The sequence below is a fragment of the Varroa jacobsoni genome, unplaced genomic scaffold (assembly GCF_002532875.2).
Source record: "Varroa jacobsoni isolate VJ856 unplaced genomic scaffold, vjacob_1.0 scaffold_110, whole genome shotgun sequence".
Classification (NCBI taxonomy): Eukaryota; Metazoa; Arthropoda; class Arachnida; order Mesostigmata; family Varroidae; genus Varroa; species Varroa jacobsoni.
This window is the reverse complement of record NW_019213012.1, coordinates 6,971-30,256: the sequence shown is the minus strand read 5'-3', so window position 1 is coordinate 30,256 and position 23,286 is coordinate 6,971. Positions and strand designations below refer to the sequence as shown.

Here is a 23,286-nt window from a genome sequence, read left to right as displayed (position 1 = left end):
ATATAGCAGCTAACATGTGCTAGCTTTTAGCAAGAAACAAGCCTTTACATTGATAAAGAGACTGACCGTTTAGGATGGATATGTGACCATGGATAAATATGCATTAAACAAATGTCGCTCGGATGATTTTGATCCTAAGATTGTCTATTTCTAGCGTATTGTTATGTAACGATGTCTCTATGTTTTCACTTTTACGTCTAGCATCGCTATTAAGCATTTTCTAGGAGGCAAATACGTTACCCGCTAAGCCATCATTATGTAACAATATGGCGTCATGGCAGTGTAGCTGCCTAGACAAAGGGATCATTTACTGGCCGACCAGTTCAATAAAAAAAATAAGTCTTTTGATGCATACAGACTCGTCACCAAAACATAGTACGTTTAAGGTCGCTTGACGTCACTTATATCTAGGTTACTGTAATATGTTCAGTAAACTAAATACGGTAGGCGTCCTTCTAAGCTTAGGATATTGTATTATCCAAACAGATCCAATAGATCTAGAGCAATGAATGTTTACGCATGCACATACCCGATTCGATGGACGTAAATCGGCTTGTGTTTTGTCCGGCCCCTCGGATAAGTAGGACCTTCTACGCTGCGCGAAAAAACGATTGCGTCGCATTAAAAAATTGTGTGGAAATCGACTGCTCGCCGCATTCGTCCCTATCGTTTGGTGATTCGCGATACAAATCGTAGTACCATAACGCTACTATTATTGTTAGTGGCATTATGAAGTACTGCTGTTTTATTACAGAAGTGCTCATCTTTTGTTCGTTCCCTTGCAATAAGAAACAGAACCCCATTGGATTTTTCCTACTGGTTCGAGACTAAGCTTGGATTGTGAACTGCTTTTAGCGTCCGTCCATCCTGGATCCAAGGAGTGTACTCTATCCCTTAATAACCGTCATGGGCTGTAAAACATTGAACGTTTGTAGCAGATTTTTTTCAAAATAGGCGAACTGCTTCTTCGTCAATTGTCAGGCCATTAACGGCTGAAGCATATTCAAGCTGGTTTGTGCTTTGAAAAAATCATCAGGCTTCGTAATTACTATACGAGTGATGACGTATAATATAAGAACGTACTTCAAACGTACTTACTATCAATATCTTGAAGATTATACGTTACTCTTTTTACTGTCTTTTTTTTAACATAGCACGACACAGAGACTACGCCTGTAAAGAAAAAAACGTGTCATAACCCTCTCGCAGTGTCACTTTTCAGACATTTCATCGACTGTCTGTCATCAAAGACTAATACGTAATTCGATTCCTTAAAGGAAAGCCCCAAAAATCCTCGACCTTTTCCATTAAGGCTGGTACTTCTTTAAGGATTAAGGAAATCGTAACATTCTGTTTCATTGTGTAACATGATGCAATTCTATTACGTTCTGAAGCTCCAAGCATCAGAGGGTAACCTGATTACTATAGTAAGAAAGACTTTATGGATACAAATTATACCTTTACTTATTGCCTGTCGAACTACAAAGACTCTTCAGTCTTCAACTACATTCTGCTATGGATAAGCGAAACATAAATAAGTCGATCAGCTCTTTTCAAGAGAAGTACGCATGTAGTCGAATTATTTTAAAGAAACGTTTAAGACGGGAAAATGCCGCGCATGTGCAGTCTGCATACATTCATGCCGATACAATTACGCATTATAGACCAATCTATCAAATTCGACTGTAGCTAGTAATTGGTTTAGTGTTGAGGAGGGAATGCACCTAATCTTCTGGAGTCCTCCATCTCCGCCGATACTCGTATCAAAATGCTACTGCCAGGGGATATAGGCTCTGTCAAAGCTGGCGCCTTGCCTCGCTTTCTCTTGCGTACCTTGCATAATAATACCTGCCAAATAGCATCCTCACTGGGCCTTCTTACTGCTATGCCCGACTGACAAACCACCATACCAAGGCAACCACTAAGGCGAAGACAAGCAGGGACAAACCAGCCCTCGTGCATGTCTTCCACAAACCCTGCGCAAGTAGACTACCTCATCTCGTGTCGCTGTCGATGGCTTGTGCGTAGCCTCCGAGTGCTCGTTTCTATCCCCCACAGGCGCTGCGCCCTCAACCGTCCAAGACTCGTTGGATGGTTCGGTACTCCCAAACACGTCAGAGGACGGGTGCCCAGGGCTTTTGCCCGTCATCACCGGAAAGGGAAATCCTACCACTCGACCAAACGGCCGTACTGCTAAAGCCAGCCAGTCAACCAGTCGTAGCTAGGCCAAGCCGTCAACAACGATGCGATGAAAATACGAAGCCTACATCCGTCCTTCGTCGCCTCGGATCGAGCCAAAGTGGTGCTGCTTCAGCTCTCTTTCGACTTGAGCCAACTGGAATTGCGTTCTCGTGCGTTCAAACAGACGGCGATCAGTGCAACTACTTCGGGGACATTGATCCGATCGATTTGAATTGGCAATGCCTATTACATTATTGAATCTCGTTTTTTTTTGGAGGACAGATGTGGGTTGTGCCCGTTAATCCAACAGCGTCGACCCGAAAAAAATTCGCCCATATGAATCCATCTATCTATCTTGCTACGCTCGATAATATATAGGATAACACGGAAGTGATTTTTTTCTATGGCGCGAGTATTTGAACCCGCTGGCAGGTCTCGCAGGTAGGAGACGCGAATCGGAATGTAAATGTGGATCGCAACTTCGCGTGATTTATATTTATCGAAAAAAAGCTAGGTTAGCTCGACGGAAAAGGTCTCCTCATTTAGTTCGTACGTGTCTGTCAACAGATATTTAATTGGGTCGACTGGTATCTTGCAGGAAGCATAATCTGTGTACTATATATCAACCAGATCAAAGGAGTCACTGAAGACCTTGTTTGGTCGCATTCAGGCCAACGTCCGAGGCATAAACAAGTGATCGCTATCTATGGGCGATCAACTTAGCATCGGGTGCACCTTGCGGGCACACACTGAAACCGCGTGCAGCTGTGCAGTCGATCATGCAAAAATGCCATATGGTTAGGTCTACTTCTGGCTGCGGGAAGCTATAATACTACTATTACTACTTGTTCTTGTGCTATCTCTGCTAAAAAAGCAGGACAGAAAGAAAAAGAAATGACAAGAACAGTTTAACTCTGCTATATTTGGACTATGGATCTTCCCTCTATATAGGACACTGTCTTTTTCTGCTCGTAAGGACGAATTCGTGCTATATCGGCTCCTATCAGTAGACAACATCCAAAGTCGAAGCTGTCTATAGGTTATCCACGCGAACAAATGACTCATGCTTTTTATTTGGTAATTTAATCTGACATATGTAATTCAAAGTTGTCGGTATTAGAAGATCAACTGTCGTGTTGATCGGATCGTGGCCGTGGCGGGTCTGTACTCGATCAGATGCCATCAACAACACCGCTGCAAAGTGGGTTAACGTATTTTAGGTACGTAGAACAGTCGAATTGGCATTACGTGACCTTTCAGTATTGTGTCTTCGTGGCTGAAGTTATACCATTGACGAATATGCGAATCTGAACGTTTCAGGTAGTATGATATTTGGTCATCTAATCCAGACTATGCACGGGTCTGTAATGGCGCTGCATCGGATCAGTGATACGATCCGATCGAGTGTTCAAGAATTTATATTCCATACCAACGAGGCCAGTCGCCTTGTTCTAAAAAAAAATATTTAGCCAAATACTTCGCGCTACCTCTTTTATACAAAGTGTTTCTCATTGATACGGATAATTACCCACCCACGCTCGCTCATTTTTGCGTCATTATGTTGTGACTACGTATGTTCTAAGTAGTTGATTAAGGTTCTAACAGAGTTTCTTACCGCGCACAACTTCAAGGTCAGGTATAAACGAATGCATCAGAAATATGTTGATTGAGCTCCAGCGTTATAGTTGCTATAGTGAAGTTGTTAGTAAATTACGAGAAGTGTTATAACAAAGTCTCAATTAGGATCGTTGCATAATACACGATGTCCTAGTTTTACAGATATCCGCTTCTGAAAATCTCTGTTTAGGCTGAACTCAGATCTACTAATTTCAAATCATTTTCGACTCTAATGGTACTAAGCGTATCAATACATTGTATCTATGATGAGCACAAATAATCAAACGATGAAGTTGCCGCAGTTTCGGATACAATTCCGAAGATCAGCCTAACAGGCTAGTCACTGGGCAGAGCCAGCACTGCTGCCCGCCAGTAACCCCGACCTGATCGAAAAAGAAGGAGATCTGGTATCGGAATTAGTAAAGCGCGTTGTTAAAGTTATCCACCGTTCCATAGTTAGAAGTAAAATTCTTCTCAATTAGCGTCAGCTACCTCAAATAATCGTTTCGTTAGGAGCCATAAGAAGCGTGTGCTTTAATCGTGTTTCAGTTACATCGGTTTCTCATTTGCTGCGATATTACAAAGTTCATTAGTTATGCCAGGAATAGTAATAATGTGTACGTTTAAACAACTGACCGCAGAAATTCAACGGATTCCTTATGGCCGTTACACAAGTCGACTAGCAAACGGCTCTCGCCCAGTAATATATCTTCAGCACGGGCTGCTCTCATCATCATTCGACTTCGTCGCGAACCCCCCTGATGAGTCGCTCGGCTATATTCTTGCTGACCAAGGGTGAATGTGGTATTTTACACTAAATTTTATTAATAGTAACTTCAATAGTAGATCAAGTCAATGCTTCTGAAATTCCCTTAAACTCGTGTGTTTCGAGGTACAAATAAAATACAATGTCTATATAAAGAACTAGCTAACGTATATAAAAACCATAACAAACTATATATGACAACATGTGTATAGCAAACTATATAAACCAAGTTTTAGCTCATATCAAATTCGATAGTATCCCAAATAATAACGGAATAATGACCAATTCTGAGGTAAGGCTGATGTATTTATTATACAAGGCTATTGTAACCAAGTTGAAACTTACTCGCGTTCAGATTTCTCACGTTCGCCGAATAAAGCTTCGCTATTTTGTACTACACTTTTCATTTTCTTTTTAACTTTTTTGCGCCTGTCGGGTTGTGTCGATTTTAGGTTTGACGTCTGGCTTGGCAATGTACGGGGAAACACCTATGGGAGGAAGCATGTTAATATGACTCCGTCGGACATGAGGTTCTGGGACTTTTCATTTGATGAGTTCATCGCTATTGATGTGCCAGCCGTGATCGATTACATCCTCAACAAAACAGGTCAGAAAGCCATATGATAATGTAAACATTGTTCCTGTACGACAATATATGGTGATGATGATGGTGATGATTAATCGAAGGATTAGGACTCCTATATAAAGCTCGATTGCGGTGAAGCGGCAATCCGAAACACCACACCATGATCATTGTAGCTGCTTGAATTATAAATGTGGAGTACGTTCATGTGCTTCAGCTTCTCAAAATCATGTGAGGCCAGGGAAAAATAATAGGTCCGTATGCGCGGACACCGGCTTGGGGAAATTGCAATTGCCCTATTATCGAGGCTACCTGGTACGAAAGTCATCATCTCGTGTGTGATCGCGCTCATTGCCATACTAAACACAGACATTGCACTTAAAAGTCAATTTTACCTCACTGAATTCTATGTACATTGGACGCGTTGTATCAATATGGAGATGCACGCAGACATGCAAAAACGGAAAAAATTGAACCGTGAATAGGTCAGGTAAACGCGAATCAAATCTGTTGCCCTGTCTAAGCTACGACATGGAGCGCAGATAGAGATGCGACGGTTTTTAGCATTGACGCAACTACTACGAGATGCTTTCACTCCAGTAAGCGACGTGTGTTGGATTCGAAATCTCGATTAACCGGAAATAGGCATATTGCCCCAGCGGGCAGAGAGCTTGAGTTTAGACGTTGCCAGAGAAAGGTGAGTAACCACAATTTAGTCGTTCAGATTTCCTTAAAGTGGAACTGCTTTTTACCTAAAAGCACTACCCGTACTTTTACAGCGTCTACCGAACCGAAGGTAGGGGTTGCAGATACAACTATTTTTGTTTCACAGTTGTCGGGTCATCTTATAGCAGCCTGCGTAGAAACAAGACACGAAATGAAGCGCGAGCGAGAAGTATCAGAAGTGATTTCTTCGGGATTTCTCTCTAAATCGGTACCCCACTCTTTCTCTCGGTCGCATTCTCCACGGAACCACGTAGGTGCTGATCTATTATTAGCCGGTCAATTAAGAAGCCTCTTAGGGTTAAAGGTGCTCGAGCAACAGCGATAAGCACATAACCCCCATTTCCCTTTCATCAGTTTTCAGTCAGCTCTTCTCTGACACCTACAGACCTCTACCAGCGCTTGTTATTCTGACTGTTTTTTTTTTCGGTTGTTCCTTCGGATCACTGTTCGATTCAATCGGCTCAACTCCTCCTCTGAATTCAATTCCTGTTCCAGCCTTCCTCCCGTTCACTTTCTAGCGGTCGGTTGATCCCGAATTTGTTCTAGCCTAAACCCAAAACCCCCTGCTGGTTTCGAACAGCCGCCTGATCCATAAGTGATCAGATGGAGGGTTCAAATCACTTAGCAGATCATACGTGATTCCCGCTCGCACCCAGATACTACCCGACACCCCTCGCTGTACCCAAAGGACTGTAGCCCCCTACACTGAATTATCTCTTCTAACTGCTCCTGTTGCTACTCCCATAACGCTGCCAACACCCGCATCACAGATACGATTCTACTACCAGTCGTCCAAACTTGAATCTCAAATTCTCGCCGCCCATTTCAAATCAGCCACATAACGCATAGAGGCCGCATAGATGCTTCGTATTTGTTTACGTTTTAGTTACAGAGCTTCTACGTAGCACCTCGTACGGCGATGAACCTGTACGTACACGACTTGCACATTTAGAGCACGTGGCGTGACGACCACAAGGGTCGAATATTGCAGATATGCATCTCAAATTCGACTGGAGATATAACTGGAGTAAGCGTAGAAGCTTAGGCGAACAGAAGCTGTCCCCGTTATGGTGTATTAATAATGTATTTTGGCTAGCTAACTTAGGGACACTTAAAATGATCTGAGTTGTTAGCCGGGCGTAGGCGCACGTCATTTCGTGCTGGAGGCGGCCAGCGATATAAAAAGATGCCTAGCGTCTAGAAAGACACTAGAGCCAGGCAGAGAGCCTGAAATATTTGTTTTTTGACCAGATCGAACCTGTGGAACCTAAAGACATTGATGGCCTTTTACAATGAAGCTTTTTTCAATCAACGGGATTTTTTCAAAACAGCTATGTGAGAGGTATTGACTAGAGTTTTGTCTAATACCCTTCATAGGTTCATGGAAATCACGAATGTCAGTTTTCAGGTAACTTGGGTTCCAAGTGGTGCTTGTCAAAGTTACTCAGAGTTCCTTATGTAAACAATCATTACATGAAAATAGCAATCGGGAGCGACAAGCTCGCACACGCCGAGATTCAGATCTTTTGAGACTTTTAATTGATTTATTTAGGATTTTTTTCCAATCCCTACCGGTACCGATAGGCTTGGCTGCTCTATATTATATATAAGCCATATGTCCAAAGTCGATAAGAGCACAGCAGTGGCCTGTTACAGGTTTCCCTTGTCACTGTGAACGACATCTCCATTTTCGTCTTCGAAAGCTCTTGAGGTCTCAAAGTGAAAACAGGTAAACTCGTTGACTTTGTGACCTACATAAGAGTGTATTAGCGTGTGGCTTCGAGAGGTCGGGTCTGCGCCTATTTCAACGGCAGTAAAGTTCGTCAGCCTGCTTTTGAAACACGTGATAACTATGTTATAATTGTTGTCCTAATTCAACTCAGTTGCTTACATTTATCGATCCTTTTGTCCTTGCAGTATGCTAACATATGTCGAGTATGAGATAGCGGAATCGGCCAAAGCTTGCTACTTGATTCCTTTTACTTTTTACTTGTTGTTCAAAACGCTATATTATAATAGTAACCGTGGATAGTGGAGCATTAGTTACCATGTCGATTGCCGACTCAGTCGTTTTCTTTAGTGAGTGATGCTAGTCGAAGTGGGTAAATGAATGAATCGCCTACAAACATCTCCAGAAGCGTATAGCCTATTTACAAAACGATAGTTTTTGCGTCTGCCCATATAACACGATCTGCTAATACTCTTTCAAATGGCTGACTCGTAGCAATAACGATATTCTTTATCGACATTATGTATTGCGGTCGTGCCCAAAACACTGTAGATCTACAGGGTCATGCTATAAGAATACTTCGTGTTTGTACATTTTTAAGGTTAATTTATAAAACTACGCATACGAGAGCTATGACGTTTTGCATGACCACATTACTCGAATATAACAAGGCTGTTGTTGAACGATCAGTTGCATCTAGTTCCTACATACTACTGCAACTAATCCATATCTAGATATCGATAAAGATTCGCATAAAATAGTATGAAAATATATAAAATTAAAAAAAATAGGAAGCGATCGGTTAGGTGGCAATGATCAAGAAGGTTGTACACAGCCGCGGTAATTTGTTCGTCTATCTCTGACTCGTACGCAGAAAGACGATGGTTGTTTTGCTGGCTTCTGTCACCTGTCGCAGCGTAACATCCTCTTTCAATAGGCGTGATGGGAATGCGACCTTCTCGCGACGATACCCCTCGCGTCTACCCAATTACAATAGATAAGATTGTTGACAAGGAAACTTTAATTATACTGATCTTCACAGAAGACTAATTGAAGACCTTTTCCTAGCGAGAGCGGATTCGTAATAGCCTATGATATGCAATATCGAAACATTTCTGATTTGTTAGTAATGCCCTTCCCATTGTGCCAAATCAGATCTACCACAGGGCAAGAATATCGAAACAACTTTTACTGCTAAAATCGTTTATACATGTTGAAAACATACAATATTTATTCTAACAATAACGACATGCTCTACCATGTATGGAAATATGGTACGTGAGTTAAGTATTCTGTCGTCAAAGATAGCTGTCACCGTCCTATTCGTTCTGTGAATCAGGAACAAAGAAATTGCCATTTTCACCGGAGCATAGTGATGTGAATGTATTTTCTGTGATCCTTGATTAATAAACTGCTGGTTACGATCTACAGCATTTCCACTCCAAGGTTCAATATATGTATATGTTTTGATACTTATCGAACTGGCTTTGCTGAAACGGCAGAATTTCCTAAAAGCCGGAATCTCAGTATTTTCAGTTCCCAGACAATAAGTGCTGACCAAAATTTTGCCTATTTGGCATTTCATCATTACTTGGCCCCATATATTGTGCCTGTGAATCTTGGCCTTTTTTCCCCTCCTGAAGCCACCTGCAGAAAATCGATACACAATTGAAAAAAAACGGTCATTTCTCAGACAGCGATTAAACATACAATCTCGTCTTCGTTCCATATACGTCATCCCGATCTGATTTTTCGCCGCAGCTCATCTAGTTCCTGTCGTCAGTTGGCTACACCTGAGACCCCTTATGATAACATGAAGTTGTCCGACCATTCCCATCGTCGAAACCCAAACAAAGTTCACTACCCACGTCTTCAAACGCTGCTTGCCGTTCTTGTTCGACAAATTTCTTATAAAAAGCTTACTGACCGTAACCTGTAATCCCTTGTGGGAGAGAGCAAGCTTAGTCTATGCCCCGTAACCATAAGCTGTTGGAAACGTGGCCTGTTGAACTGAGAAATGATACTGTGTCACGCGATCAATAGCGAGTCGTTTTACTTCGGCTCGTTATGGTCTTTCCCACGGTGCTCTTTTCACAAAGCCCCTGAATACTTCCGTCTACCACCTGTATCTTCGTTCTGTGACAAGTACCAGTGCCCCGTATCTAGAAGTCTCTTTCTTAGTCTAATGCGGTGTGCAGTTACAGATCAGCCAGCATTGACCTTTAATAGCGAATCGCTTAAAAACGGTATACAATACTCATGAGTTGTCAACCCCAATCAGTTAGCCCGTTTGAATTTTCAGAGTGTCCTTTATGTGCCTCAGAATCGACCTCGGTTTAGAGATAATGAAGATTGTATCCTGTAGATCCGAGCATATTTCCTTCTTAACGACGTTTATGGATCACTGTACTATATCGTCACTTCAATTACTAACGAATAAGTGGGTGCGATCCCGACCGTTGACAACACATCTAGTTTTAGCTGAGAGTGTTAATGAAGATCTCGCTTGTACAATTCAGAATGAATCTATTCTTCCCTTTAGTCCATAGCGGTACCTTATATACAGTCTCAGAATAGGCGCATCTACACATTTTAAACGTGCTAATGAAACAAATGCAGCATGATGATTTTACAAATGATAAATGGACGATAACTGGATTAATTTAAACTTAATCAACAGGCCTTTTTGAACTACGCGCGAGGACTTAGTTAACACGTCATTGACAAAAAGCAAAGGGTGGAGGGGCATTTCAGAGCATGCAATGCCTATTGTAATATTGCTATATCCTAAGAGGTCTGGTTCAGAGCGGTTAAATGCTCCAGCATCCAGTCAGACATTGCTTCACGTCTACAATAAGTGCAATACAATATGGCCGCACGTAACGGAAAATGACCGTTAAGGCTAATGAGATGAATGTCCCAGCTGCCAATGATATCAGTAACTGACTCGTGACCGTCTTTATTAGTTAATAACAAAAAGCACTACATTAATGAATTTTTTCGATGTTCGCAGCTTGGTGCCGTCAATTTACCATGAATCACCTATCAGAGATGATCGTTTTTATGCACGAATATACATGTGGCTCCTTGAAGGTAGATTTTGAGTTCCAGGAAAAGACCATTTTGCATGAATTTAGTCAAAAATGCAGAATTGCACTTTGGTGGAGTACCATATTTGCAATTTTACGCATAGCTCGCATTGTTATTTCCAACAAAAACAAGATCGGAAAAATCCGCGTTACTTCCTTTAGTCGTTTCTGTAGAGACAGGAAAACTTGAAGGGGTTGACAGGAGTCGTTGCGCTAGCAGTTGCAGCGAAGCTGTCGATGGCGGCGAACTTCTTATGTCTCAATGTCCCCGTGGGCAATATGATGTATCGGCTCTTTGCTATGCGTGCTTAGTCGCTGCACCCATCACCCCACTTTTTACTCCCGTTGAGTGGCTGTTCGATTATATATGCATTGAGCGTCTACGGTGCAGAAGCGCGTTGACGAAGCGACAAGATATAGGTGAATATGGGACAGCAGCAGCAGCTATTCAACGGATGCTAACGGCAGCGAGAACCAACTACTCGGCTAGCGGTCCTACCAAAGACCTACAAGCTTAGCTCATGGTCCCTACCATTTGGCTAAACATTGTTGCTCGCTACCTGCCACATCCATTTTTTTTACCCTAAAGGTGTTTGGTCTGTGTAGAGTGCGCGTGTGTCTGATCTGCGGAGGCGGCTATGCAAGCGGCTTTGGGCAGCCCAGGTACATACGTCCAGATATATTCAGCGAATTCGAAACTCCATCGAGTACGTGCTTGCCCACGTACCAATGTGTACCTACGTATGTTTTACTGCGAAGTAGAAAGTACACTTGAAACCAGTAGGCAAAAGTAACAGAAGCGACCTGCTTGCTATGCTCTCCCCATAAATGCTCTATCGTATCCTAGAATTCTCACTTGAATTCTCCCGAAGAACGCAGAACTTTGTTCCATATTACCTGTTCTTAATGATAACGACAAGCGAACGGTCTTAGGACCGACTGACAGAGACTATGACCTGCTGAGCGGCAATTTCCAACTTGAACTTCGCAGACAAGCGATGGTCGGCCCTTAGATTTTCTGGGTTTCCTTCATTTCCTGATTTAACAGATGCAATAACTGCCGCTTGTTTTACAATATCTGTACTAGCGTCTTCTGCCTAGCTTACGCAATCGGCCACAACGACGCCGCGGCTCAGCTGGTCAATTCAAAGAATGGACCTATTAAATACCTTTCTGGCACGGGGATGAAGAGTCGAGGGTCGTTGTGTCAATATCTGGATTGATTGAAGTTCCACAATTGACTAACTGCCCTGTCGAATCACAATATGTTACTAGAATTATACACACAACTGCATACGTACAGATATAAATATTTGCGCATGTACAGAATGGTGTTCAAAATAGACTGTCACTGCTTTGTCGCCACTAGATTGAGCACCGGATCTCGTCCAACACTTGCACGTCATCATCCTTCAAGGGACTGTCACGGACTTTGCCACGACTAAAATCACTAGGTAAAGGCAAACGCTTGATATGTACAGTGGGAAGCACGTAAGCAAATCAAATGCAATCAGATCGATTCGGGGCCCTTTGTGCGTGACTTGTGTGATCCTATAAACGTGGTCATTGGGCCGATGATACGAACAGGCCCGATTATCGGTTAACGTAGTTGCACAGAACGAAAAATTAAGGAACGATGCCGACCAAACGACCAACGTTGTTCAGTCGACATGGCAGGGTTAGTAGTAAAACGAAGGAAGCATAAAAAATCTTAGCACTGTTTATTTTGACATACGATGGAAAAATCAAGTGTGTATGCTTGGATAAGGAGACTTGCGGAGTGCTCCTTTCGAGAATTTGAGTCGAACGGCGAAACGCGAAAAAGCCTTCTGAAACGACTGTGCTCCGAAAGCAAGCCTGATCGTTACGCAGAAAGGGGTCAAGCTCAAATGTGAAGAGGTAGAGGCTATTACTGCTACGGCCACTACGATGGTTTCGTCGTCCCGCCACTCTGCATTGTGAATGATGATTCAATTCAAGAATAAGCCAAAAATACGCTGAACACAATGACCCTGATGATAGATAGATGGCGAAATGCGGAGAAACCGAGTCACACATGTAGATAGACAGACAGGCAAGCAGAAACAGGCCGTAAGGAAAAGATAGAGCAACGAAGTAAAAATCAGCGCCGCTTGTTGTCCCCCTTTCGTTGTGTTTTCGTTCCCTGCTCTTCCGCATCCGGTTCTGTCTGCTCTCGACGCCCTTTTTTCTTTTTCAATTCACTCTATACAAGACAGTAAGGGCGGCAGGTCTAGCTGCCGCCAGCCGTAGGAGCGGGTTAGGTCGTTCACTGTCTTCCCGCTTGTGCCTATCTTTATTGCTGACTCCTTTGCCCGTTCTCTACGCCGTTCCTGGGTTCTTCTCCTTACCCCCAGGCCGACAAGTGACACGTCTCTTTGGCCTTTGCCGTTGATTCCTTAACTCCATCGTGCGATTCTACCACCACGGGACAAAGGGACAACTATTTCGGCAATTCTAGCGGTAGCAGAAAAGTCAAGAAGACGTTATTCTCATCGTCCTTGTCAATCTTGTTGGCGCAGTAGCTGCCGCAGTCGTCGTCATCATTGCTACTGACAGCATTGCTGTCGCATTTCTTTCTCTTTCCGGGTTTCTCTCGTCATTTCCCTCTTTTCGTCTTTGCTTCTCGTTCGTGACAACTCGTTGGGGCAGTTGTAAAGACAGCAGGGGCAGTTAGCGAGTGACATAGAAGTCTGCTGGGAGGCGAAGAAGGACCAGGCAAATTGGTGCTTCCTGCCAAGGCTTTCCGCTATCACCACTGCGCCTTACGCTTTGCATTGCTGTCGGTACCGCTGCTGACGAACGTCGGGATGCCGGGCCAATGCACGAGGTGCGGCAGTTGTAATGTCCGTAGCAAGTGAAATGCATACAGGCACGGCCTGTTTTGCGGCGGCGGTAGCCGCAGGGGGTTACGGTTAGGGCACGACTGGGATAGGGACTTTTACTATCCTGAGTGAAGCGATGGAACGGCACCGAGCAACGAGACCGTTCGCATCGTCCAGAGGGTAGGGGCATAGGGAAAGTGTTGTTGAAGGCGGCTGAAGCTGTAGCGCGTCAATGAGAACTACTAGCATGGGGAACGTGCTTCGTTTTGGGATCCTATTTCTTGCATATGTCGACAAGACCACTATACCCCTTCTATTTTTCCCGTTCAATGAGTTACCCCATCTAGAACCTAGGACATGTCATGGTTTCAGGGTCCGTTCGCGCAGTCTTTTTCGCTCAGGCCGACGCACGCCGCTGGTAATGCTGTCTGCTTTTTGCCATTTCTTGTCTCTTCATTGTAGCCTATTGTCGCGTACTGACTGAGAACAGGAAACTTAAATGTGGAGAGCTTAGAGAAAAAGATGAGTTCTGTGGCTGGTCCGTTTCAGAGAGGCAAGGCGATATAAATGTGAGTAGCCTATGATAGGGTAACGAGTAGGAGTTACGACAGCTAGCTAGCTGTCTTGGATAGCCTGTTTGGAGGGAGCCTGTAGCGACACGGATCTAGTCTGTCGACATCTCGTTGGGAAGTAAGGGGGTGCGAAAAATCCAAGAAAGTGATACTAAGAGAGATGGGAGAGAGAAAGAGAGAGAGAGAAAAAACACGTGAGTTTAAAGAAAAGAAGCCTATCGACCGACCGATGGCTGAAGTTAACCGCTGTAGAGTCCCTGCGGCAAGTCGACTAGTGTATCCGGACCGTGTCCTGGCGTGGTTTAGCTGCGCCTTTTCTGTACTGCATTGGCTGCATGGCTGGTTCTAGCACAAGCACGCATCACTGAGTGGCGGCATTTGAGTTGAAATATTTACCACGTTACCACTCGTCGGTAGCCTACGCAAGCCTCCATAAGCTGTCTTTTTCTGTCTGTCGGCTTTTCCCTGATGCATAACGCGGTCCACGCCTGTCTTGAGCGCCCTATAGCTAAACATTACCATTGGTAGGAGCGCCATCCCCACTATCGCAACCATTCCTATGGAATCTGATAGTTGTCCTTCCAGTCGGCTTCCTTGCGTTGTGCGGGGCCTATGCTCACATTCAGAGATGCGCAACATTTCCTTCAGCCGAAGCAGTATTCAGACCCAGGCGGCACGCCACGGTATACGACGCGAAGCGGAGAACACGCTCTATAAGCAAATTCTTTTTCTCGCGGAAAGCGGTAGAAGACAACGGCACTGGCAGAACGAGAGGGAGAGAGCGAGAGAGATCCGATATTGCGTGGTATGTTAGAAATAGAAAATTACAAAATATCCGTATACACATAAAATATAAAAACATATTTTTATATATTTTTTTTTTAACTGGAGTTAAAGTTGCGTCACTATATCAAATTGTATTAAAAAAGGGGCACAAAATGTTATATATTAAATGTTAAATATTAATATCCCGTCATACCTTTAGCAGGTTTTAGAGCTGAGCATTAGAGGTGAACTTCCAACTAGAAAAGGGTCAAACTAAAACTCCATCAGGCTGAGATGTAGATTAAGCAGTATCGTGTTGGATGATGTGATCTTCATAGAGAATATAGGTACTTGTAAACGCGCAGTGAGGTTTTTAGATGTGATCGCCACATTGACACAAGCATAGCACAGTTATCTACAAGTTTCTGCATTAAAGGTATGTGAAGATTCTAACATAATTAAGGTCCAGATGATTATTGTTCATGTTTATAATCAACACGTAGCCTTGGTTCTATTCTATGTACGAGTACACGTTTGATTCGTGATGCTCTGTTCATACGAATCAGTATTTCGAAAATGTCTACATCTCTAGCCAAAATGATCACTACTGGCCGACTATACTTTTTTTTACTGTTTTTACAGACAGACTTGAACCAAGTCAGCGTATCATAAGCTGTGAGAGGGTCTTTAAAAGGAACGACGTGTGTCAAATCGTCTGACAATCGCCCTATCTCTGTGCCGAATTGCGTATAAAAAAAGATTGATCTTTACCACACGCTGCTGTCTTCCCATATAGCGTTTCGTGCTGTTTGCATTTGCCTTGTTTTCAATGTCGTCCTTTTCTTTCAGTAGGCTGTCATTTAGTGGCCACGTAGCCGTCTGCCTGGCCCGCTCGCTTTCGTGGCTTTTTTGAGTTCGCTCTTTGATTCATTTCGTTTTCTCTCCCCGCTGAACGCAGTGGGAAGGCCAACCGCTTATTCCAGCCTTTTGCGGATTCCTATTCTAGATAGCGCGGTAGAATAAATGTACTAAAGTATTACGAATAGCAGCAATGAGTGCTAATGTGGGTCAGCCAACAAGCGGATGGAGCGGCCTTTCGTAGACGTTCAAGGGGGCGCAAATAGGGCGAGATTTAGAAAGAAAAGTCGAGAGAAGGAGAATGTGCACCGAAATTTGAATTGTAAATTACGCATGCGAGACTGTCGCTTGGACCAGTCTTGCTACGCCTGCTTTTACAGCCGTTGTTACTGCCCCACTGGCTGCCTGCTGCCTCTAATACAGCCAAACACCTCCTCACCGTCCCCTGGCCCCAGCGCTTACGACCATTTCCTCCTCTTGTTCACCAACCTCTTCATGGTACTACTGCAGGTCTCCAACATGCATTTGCCTCTATGTACATCCAAGTACCCCTGAAGTCTCCTTCGTACGAAGCCACGAGCTGCTCCACGTTTTCCTTGACAATCTTCTCCTAGGTTTTTTTTCGTTCTTCTCACCTACTCCTATATGCTGTAGACACCCCTTCAGCTCTACAAAGCAACTGCTGTACAGCATTTATTCACAGTAAAGCAAAGCAGTGACATAGCGCTTACCCCCCCCCTCCCCCGCCCCCGACCGGTCAAGTCATAGACGAGAACAGACTTTGAAGCAGGACAAAACGTGAACGCTAGATAAGTGTAGTTACATTTGTTGTGCGCGGTGACCAGCCTTTGGAGTGTAGCCACTACAAGTGCTGCTGTTGCAGGTTCATTGCGGCATGGGAAGATGCGAAAACAGGAAGAACGACCTGCTGAAAAGTGTCGGCTGCTGGCTTTTTAAACAGAAGCAGCAAAAGTGAGTATTGGCAACGGCCTTTCTAATCCTACTGGAGCGCAGTCGCGCCTCGACGAAATCAAACCACTTCCGTCCTACCCACTGTAATTGTTTGGTCATGTAGAAGCAATGCATATGTTGACTGATGCACCGAGCACCTAAAGAAGGGCCAGAACCACCTTGTTCTAGGAAGAGGGGCGATAGTAGCGTTAGCTGCTCAGCGTCAATAAGCCATCAAACTCGGGCTGCCAGACGGTTAGAAGGTTCTGAATAATTCTGAGCCTTTGTTTGTTCGTGCCTTGTCTTTTCCCGTCTGTACACATATCGCTCGCCGCATCGAAACGGTCGGCTGTCTCGTCTTCTTTATCGGATATTGTGCGGCATCTAGAAAAAGCTGAACACGATAGAAAATCTTCGTTATACCCACATAATTCCAGTGTTCATTGTGTGCAGTTAGGCGCTGAGCCATAAACATACGCATTGAGAGACCTTGTCCTAATGAATAAACCACAGCAGAAGATGACTATGTTTTTTTTCTCACATGAAGCACTGTATAAAAAATGTAACGTGGCATTTGTCTATCTTCGAGTATCACCTAGAAGTAAATCTTTCGTGGAAATAGGCATCTATTTTGTGCTAATAAATTGCTATTTGCTGGATCCGTATTGCAAAAATTGTTTCTGTATATTATATAGAAAAAGTTTTAAATTCTATTGACTAGAGGTCGAACGACACTGCTGGGCCTCTAGCTGTATGAAATAAAGATAAATACCTATACTTATATATATCGATTTTTAACACATGTGTAGAATGAGTTCTTACTTTATAGATTGCCATGATGCCGTTAGTTACTATAAATATTTACAATGAATCAGACGTTTGCTGCATAAAACAGCTCCAATAGAGACTGACAATAGGTAGTCGTATTAACTGCTTAAACATATCTCGTACGGATAGAACCTGTTAAATGCTCTACCTTTTTGAAACCTGTATGAAGTTGTTACTTCATAAATAAGACTGAGCCATAAAATCATGCCATCTCTTCGAGTTTATAGTTGAACGTAAATAGCCGAACTACATTATTCTTATCATGAATATATAATAGTAGCTTCCGCAGAATGTACAAAGGCTGTTAAGGAATATTTTGTAACAGCATAACATTTTGTTGTTTTAACTGATTTGTAATTGTAAACGGTATTAATTTGACATTGAGGTTCCACTGAAGCCACTAATACATAATAGGGCTCTTCTTCGTTGTAACACTCTCACTATGTTATACATTTGTAGGTGAGCAGTCGCTGTACTATGTAGGCCACTCGCAAGGGACAACGATAATGTTTGGCCTTTTATCGATAAAGCCCGAGTATCAGGACAAAATTAAGGCTTACGTCGCACTGGCACCGGTTGCTAATGTCACCACGATCACATCACCTGTGCGCTGGTTGGCGCCGTTCGCGAACGACTTGAGCTGGATTCTTGAGTGGCTTGGAGATGGTGAGCTGCTGGGTAACTCGAAGCTGATAAAGTTCCTTGCTAGCACATTATGTACTTTCTCAGTCTCTAAGGGGTTATGTGAGGACGTAATCTTCCTGGTATGTGGCATAGACACTGTGGAGCTCAACGTGACTCGTATTCCCGTCTATATTTCTCACACGCCTGCTGGTTCATCCGTGAAGAACATTATCCATTTCGCCCAAGAAATTCGCGCGAGGAGGTTCCAGATGTACGACTATGGAGCTTCAGAAAACCAAAAGCGGTAAAAAAATAACGATCTTTAAATAGCCAGCAGATTTGGTATCTCATGGGAATAAGCTACTACCTCGGCTGAGCATACTTCAGTTGTGGGTATTATTAATTTATTAGAATTCATATGTATAAATAAATAAATCTGAACACTTGAGCATGAACAGCTTGACACATACGACATAACAATGAAAAGCTTAATTTCCCGACACACATAGTTTTTGAGATATTTCATTTTTATAGGTTACTAGATTGCAAGATTTCGGAGCCTTTTTAACCCACCCAGTGTTTAGCGTTCAAGTGCTGCAGATAGAATACTACCTAGTACTAATATTATTGCCGTAAACCGCATACATTCGCTTTTCACTGGCTATTCAATTATTGAAAGCGGTTAAACAAACAAAAAAAATTAGAAACTGTCTTCCGAAATGGCTTTTACTTCCAATACGACACAACCTGGCTCAGAGACTAAGAGACATATTGTCTTCATGGCCGTGGCATCCCCTAGCCATTGCATTTTATAATACCTACCCTAACGCAATTTTGATGGCGTGGGAACCGGTCACCGCTTAAACTTCTATCTACATTTTTTCTTAGTTCATCAAAATTTGCCTCTAACTTTTAGCTCTTTTGATACCGACTGTTACCTTCTCCATGTGCTCTCAGACATCGTCCAGAAGCCGATAATTGAACCTTTTACGAATCACTAGACTGGTGTACACGCATAAACACAAATATATTCGTAGATCTACCGTTTGATATATACTTAAAGGCAATTTATGCCAAAAATTCGCCAGCCTTAAGAAGTCATGCAATTTAAGTGAAGACCTATTGTAATGCGTTGTAGCTTCTTTCAGTCGCCGAGGCGCCTTTACGCCATAGTATGTGCATGCACGCAGCTTTGAGTCACGGCAAATCTTTTTCATTTTACTGTATATATATACACATTGGCCAAACAGACACGACGCAGCTATCCTAGGCAGACGCAGCTGCTTGTAGAGAAAGCTCGCATCGCTCTTCTGCGAATTTCGTAGCTTCTGCAAACAAGCCAAGGCCTTTGCGTTCGTCTCTCTAAACAGCAAGTGCATTTAGAACCGTGCAAAGGTAGAAAAACGATCACCAACGAATGCGAAAAGGCGCTAAATGCTCCTCTGTCTTCCGTTGGAAGCGAACGAGAAAAAAAGCCCTCCGTTTATTTCTTATACCAGCCCCACATGTATACGCATCTCTGGCATAAGGATCTGGTATGTACTCAGGCCTCCAGCTGATGCAACTACTACAGCTGCTACGGGACGTTCAACATTATGCCCGACGGCTTTCATCTAACCTGCCATCTAGCCGTTCCGCCAGTCCCCCACTGCGACGGGGGCCTGCACGCCCTCTCTATCCTGCTCTACGTTTCTCTCCTTATGCCTGTTTTAGCTCCCCTCAATCCGCTGTTTCTCCGCTGAATATTCGATGGGAGTTAGTCACTAGAATCACCGCATCGTCTATTTGAAGACATTGAATATTCCATTTGCTCGCCCGTACCTCTCGACGGCGGCAGCTGCTCCTGTTGCTACGACTCCAGCTTGGGCTACTTCCTGCTCCTTGCTTTCCGCTCGTTACCGTTGCTTCACTCTGCCGCATGACTAAGGAAAAAAAGCAAGCAGAAGGACGAAAGGAGCCGACGAGGAGGTATACTATATTACTACTTCAGCTGTTAGGAGATAGTATGGTGCAGCAGCGGGCGTGCCACTTTCCGTCGGCCAATGTATGGACCTCCTCGGACTAGGACTAAGTCTGGCGGCTGACACCGCTACTGCTGCTGTCTCTGAATAGTTTCTCAGTGCCTGACCCCGGAGGGCAACTTCGAGCAGTTGGTTGCTTGCACACCCAGGCGCTAGAAAACAGTGCCACCTAAGCAGTACAACGGCAGGGAATAGGTAGCGGAATTTAAGCTTACGTCTCGTTCACGCGCGAACGGCGCGAAGCACGGCAGAAGAAACAAGGGCCACTTTTCGACCCCCGGGCAGCACAATGACTGCGACACCAGATAGCCAATCGCTTTGCCTTAATATAGACTTCGCAAAATAGCCGCATCTGAACAACAAACGAATAGGATGAAAATGGGGTGAGAAGGAAGTGGCAATGAAGATTAGGGATAAGAGCTAACAGTGCTTTGGTAAGGAATCAGTTGGCGACCTAAGGGAAGAACAAAAACCCAAACGAGACAGCAAAAGACGGAGACGAAGCTGGGTAGGTGGGCAGCAATGTAAACTGATGGACTCGGCACGCGGAGACCACTAGAGCCATGGTGTACACACACGAGTAAGATGATTTCGTAAAAAGAGGACATTTCAAGGGAAACAGGAAAGGATGAGTGGTGCAAATAAAATCATACAAGGGTTAAACAGAACACCGAGAAGGGGTTTGATATATATATGGTGTCCTTTAAGTGGCCCGGTTTCTCCTTTTCACTTTCCTATTTTTTATAGTTCGCCTGCTAATTGTCTAAGGTTGTGCTGCAAAAGAAAATTTAACACAAGAAGGCATATGCACAGTGATGATTGATGCCCATCGTTTCTTCTAGCTCAAAACTTTTATTTTCAAGCTGGTAGAAGGGCAGGCTTACTGTTACGGAAATTCTAACATGCTTTCATACACATCCATAGGTGTTCCTCTAAGTATTCGCTTTATTTATTATTTCGCGGATGTTACAGTGTTTGCAAACAGTTGTCTATAAACACAACTCCGACCATAGTTTCTCTGTGTTTTTACAAATGCCTATTTTGTTTTTTCGTCGATTCTCCTTAGGTACAACCAAACCAGACCACCGCAATACGACATTACAAAGATTACCAAGACGCCAATCGCCATTTATTCCAGTAAAAATGACTGGTTTGCGGATCCTGCTGACGTCAACATACTACGAAAAAAATTGCCCAGTCTCGTTCACGATTATAGGGTAAGAAGAAACAGATGTCTTCGCGAAACAAACCTGTTTCATAAATCTGTCACCTGTCTTATCTGACTTCGCTAGATAATTTTTACGTACGTAGCATAAGAGGGAAATGGATGAGATTTGCCAATCAGGGCCGTAGAAATTGGCGCTACACCGCGACCATAGCTACTGTGTTTATGCGTTATTTGTAACATAATGTGTTATCACAGTGTTAAAATCACATACATTCTCTAAGTAAAATTTTACGTGTTCGTGATGAAATTCATGGAACCTTCGTAGCATATTTAAGAGCCACTATAGAGAAGGGTTTGCTAGATATAGGGCTACATCGTATATGCCAACTCAGCTATCATTTTGTTTAGAAAAAGGCTCAACGTTCTGGTCAGCAGTGAATCTGAAAATTCAGTGATGTGATCTTATATGTGAAAAAGGTCACATGTTGTCTAATGATAGGTTTTTTCCACGGTATAATTTATACATTGTCTTCAAAAAATGCCATTGATCTGTTTTTTGCTTTTTGCTCTTCCGTGCGTTATTATATCCATAAATGCACCCATATACGTATGCATTTAGTACCATCAAGTATTTTAGGAGCGGTACGTTTTCTTTTGTTAGGCTGTCTTTTGCCTTTTACCTCACACCAAATCTTCTTTCCGTTTGGTGCATATTATTGGCTCGATTGGTTAAGGTTAGCACTGTTATTATATACAAGGTAAGAATCGCCGAGAAACCATACTGCTGATGTTGTTATTGTTTTACGTTTTGTAAATTTGAAACTGCTCAACTTACTTTATGACAGCTCTTGTTCACGCTCGTAACGATTTCAGGTGTCTGAAGCAAAGTTCACTCATATCGACTTTCTGTACGGCGTTCGCGCTAACACGCTGGTGTACAAGGACGTGCTAAGTTTCCTTGCCAGTTGCAAAACAGTTATAAACAGCCGACATCCCGTAAACTCAAATTCATCTTGCCTCCCCAGCACTTAAGCATTTCTCCATACGAACACGTTTATAAATCAATCATTAAGTGATGCCTACTTTTATTCTATTTGCTAGTAATTGCTCATGCGGTACATGACCACTACCATCTTTGACACCGCTTTCAATATTGTCTTAGCGAGAGCGTTTGCACCTTTTCATGTCCACACCGCCCTATTTTTGTTTTATCCTTTTGACCGGTTTTTGTGCGGGGTCAAAGCCTTCACTAGGACTGCAGATCTTTAGAACAAATGCGTACGCCTGGACTGGCAATCTTGAACCCTTTGCCCCGCCGTGCGTCGTTGATGCAGGGAAACAAGGGGAGGAAATTTGAGGGAAAGGGTAAGCGAAAACCGCCTGGGGGTCCAACGAGAAAATTGAAAAAAGTCTCTCATTCCTTGTCTGTGTCGGATCTTCGATGACAATGGCAGTGGTAACCTCTGCTACCGCAGGCGGCGGGCGGCACAGGAAATATATTGAAGTCGACAGATTGCTAACCTTTGCTTTCTCAGGAAACTGCTATTCCCAAAGTATACGGCTGATAGAAGAAATACTTCATCGTTATCAACAATATCATCAACATTGTTAGACTTTGCCCTTTTACACGATAAATCAACAATGGCGCAAAAATAAATAAATAAGTAATCTATATGATATTGAATGAAAATCATGATTGACTTGTTCAGTTATCTAGAACTTAAGAAGTTACTGCGAGTTTGTGTAGGTTTATGTGTGTTTGTTTACGAGCACTTAGTAGCCGTATTGAGTGCGTCGTCTGTTATTTTTAAATCTACGTCGACCTCGTCCTCTGGCTTCGTTAGACGGGTCTGATAAGAATCTAGAAATCGGTTTTCACCCTCTCACCGTGCCTTGAAAAGACCGTCGGCCTAGCTAGGCAACTGCAGTTCTGGCTTTGTAAGTCGTAAGGAAGATCAGAAAAAA

The 23,286-nt window shown here is 43.3% G+C and overlaps 1 protein-coding gene and 1 long non-coding RNA gene across 6 annotated transcripts in view; one reads left to right on the top strand and one right to left on the bottom strand.

Moving 5' to 3' along the window:
- The window catches only part of LOC111265894 (lysosomal acid lipase/cholesteryl ester hydrolase), a 44,694-nt gene extending 21,680 nt beyond the window's left edge, over nucleotides 1-23,014 (top strand). For 4 of the 5 annotated variants that reach the window (XM_022842886.2, XM_022842903.2, XM_022842896.2 and 1 more), the window contains 5 exons: nucleotides 4,440-4,593; nucleotides 5,017-5,171; nucleotides 17,968-18,436; nucleotides 21,220-21,370; nucleotides 22,195-23,014. In XM_022842886.2, coding sequence (XP_022698621.1) covers nucleotides 4,440-4,593; nucleotides 5,017-5,171; nucleotides 17,968-18,436; nucleotides 21,220-21,370; nucleotides 22,195-22,353 — 1,088 coding nt within the window. In that variant the 3' untranslated portion in view covers nucleotides 22,354-23,014. The remainder of the gene's footprint in view (nucleotides 1-4,439; nucleotides 4,594-5,016; nucleotides 5,172-17,967; nucleotides 18,437-21,219; nucleotides 21,371-22,194) is intronic. The other variant, XM_086970721.1, reaches the window with a different exon arrangement.
- Nucleotides 12,391-16,606, bottom strand: LOC111265928 (uncharacterized). The gene is made up of 2 exons (XR_002683758.1): nucleotides 15,086-16,606; nucleotides 12,391-14,865 (listed from the first exon to the last, which is right to left on the bottom strand). It is a non-coding gene; the product is annotated as an uncharacterized LOC111265928 (long non-coding RNA).
- Nucleotides 23,015-23,286: the final 272 nt, after the last annotated feature.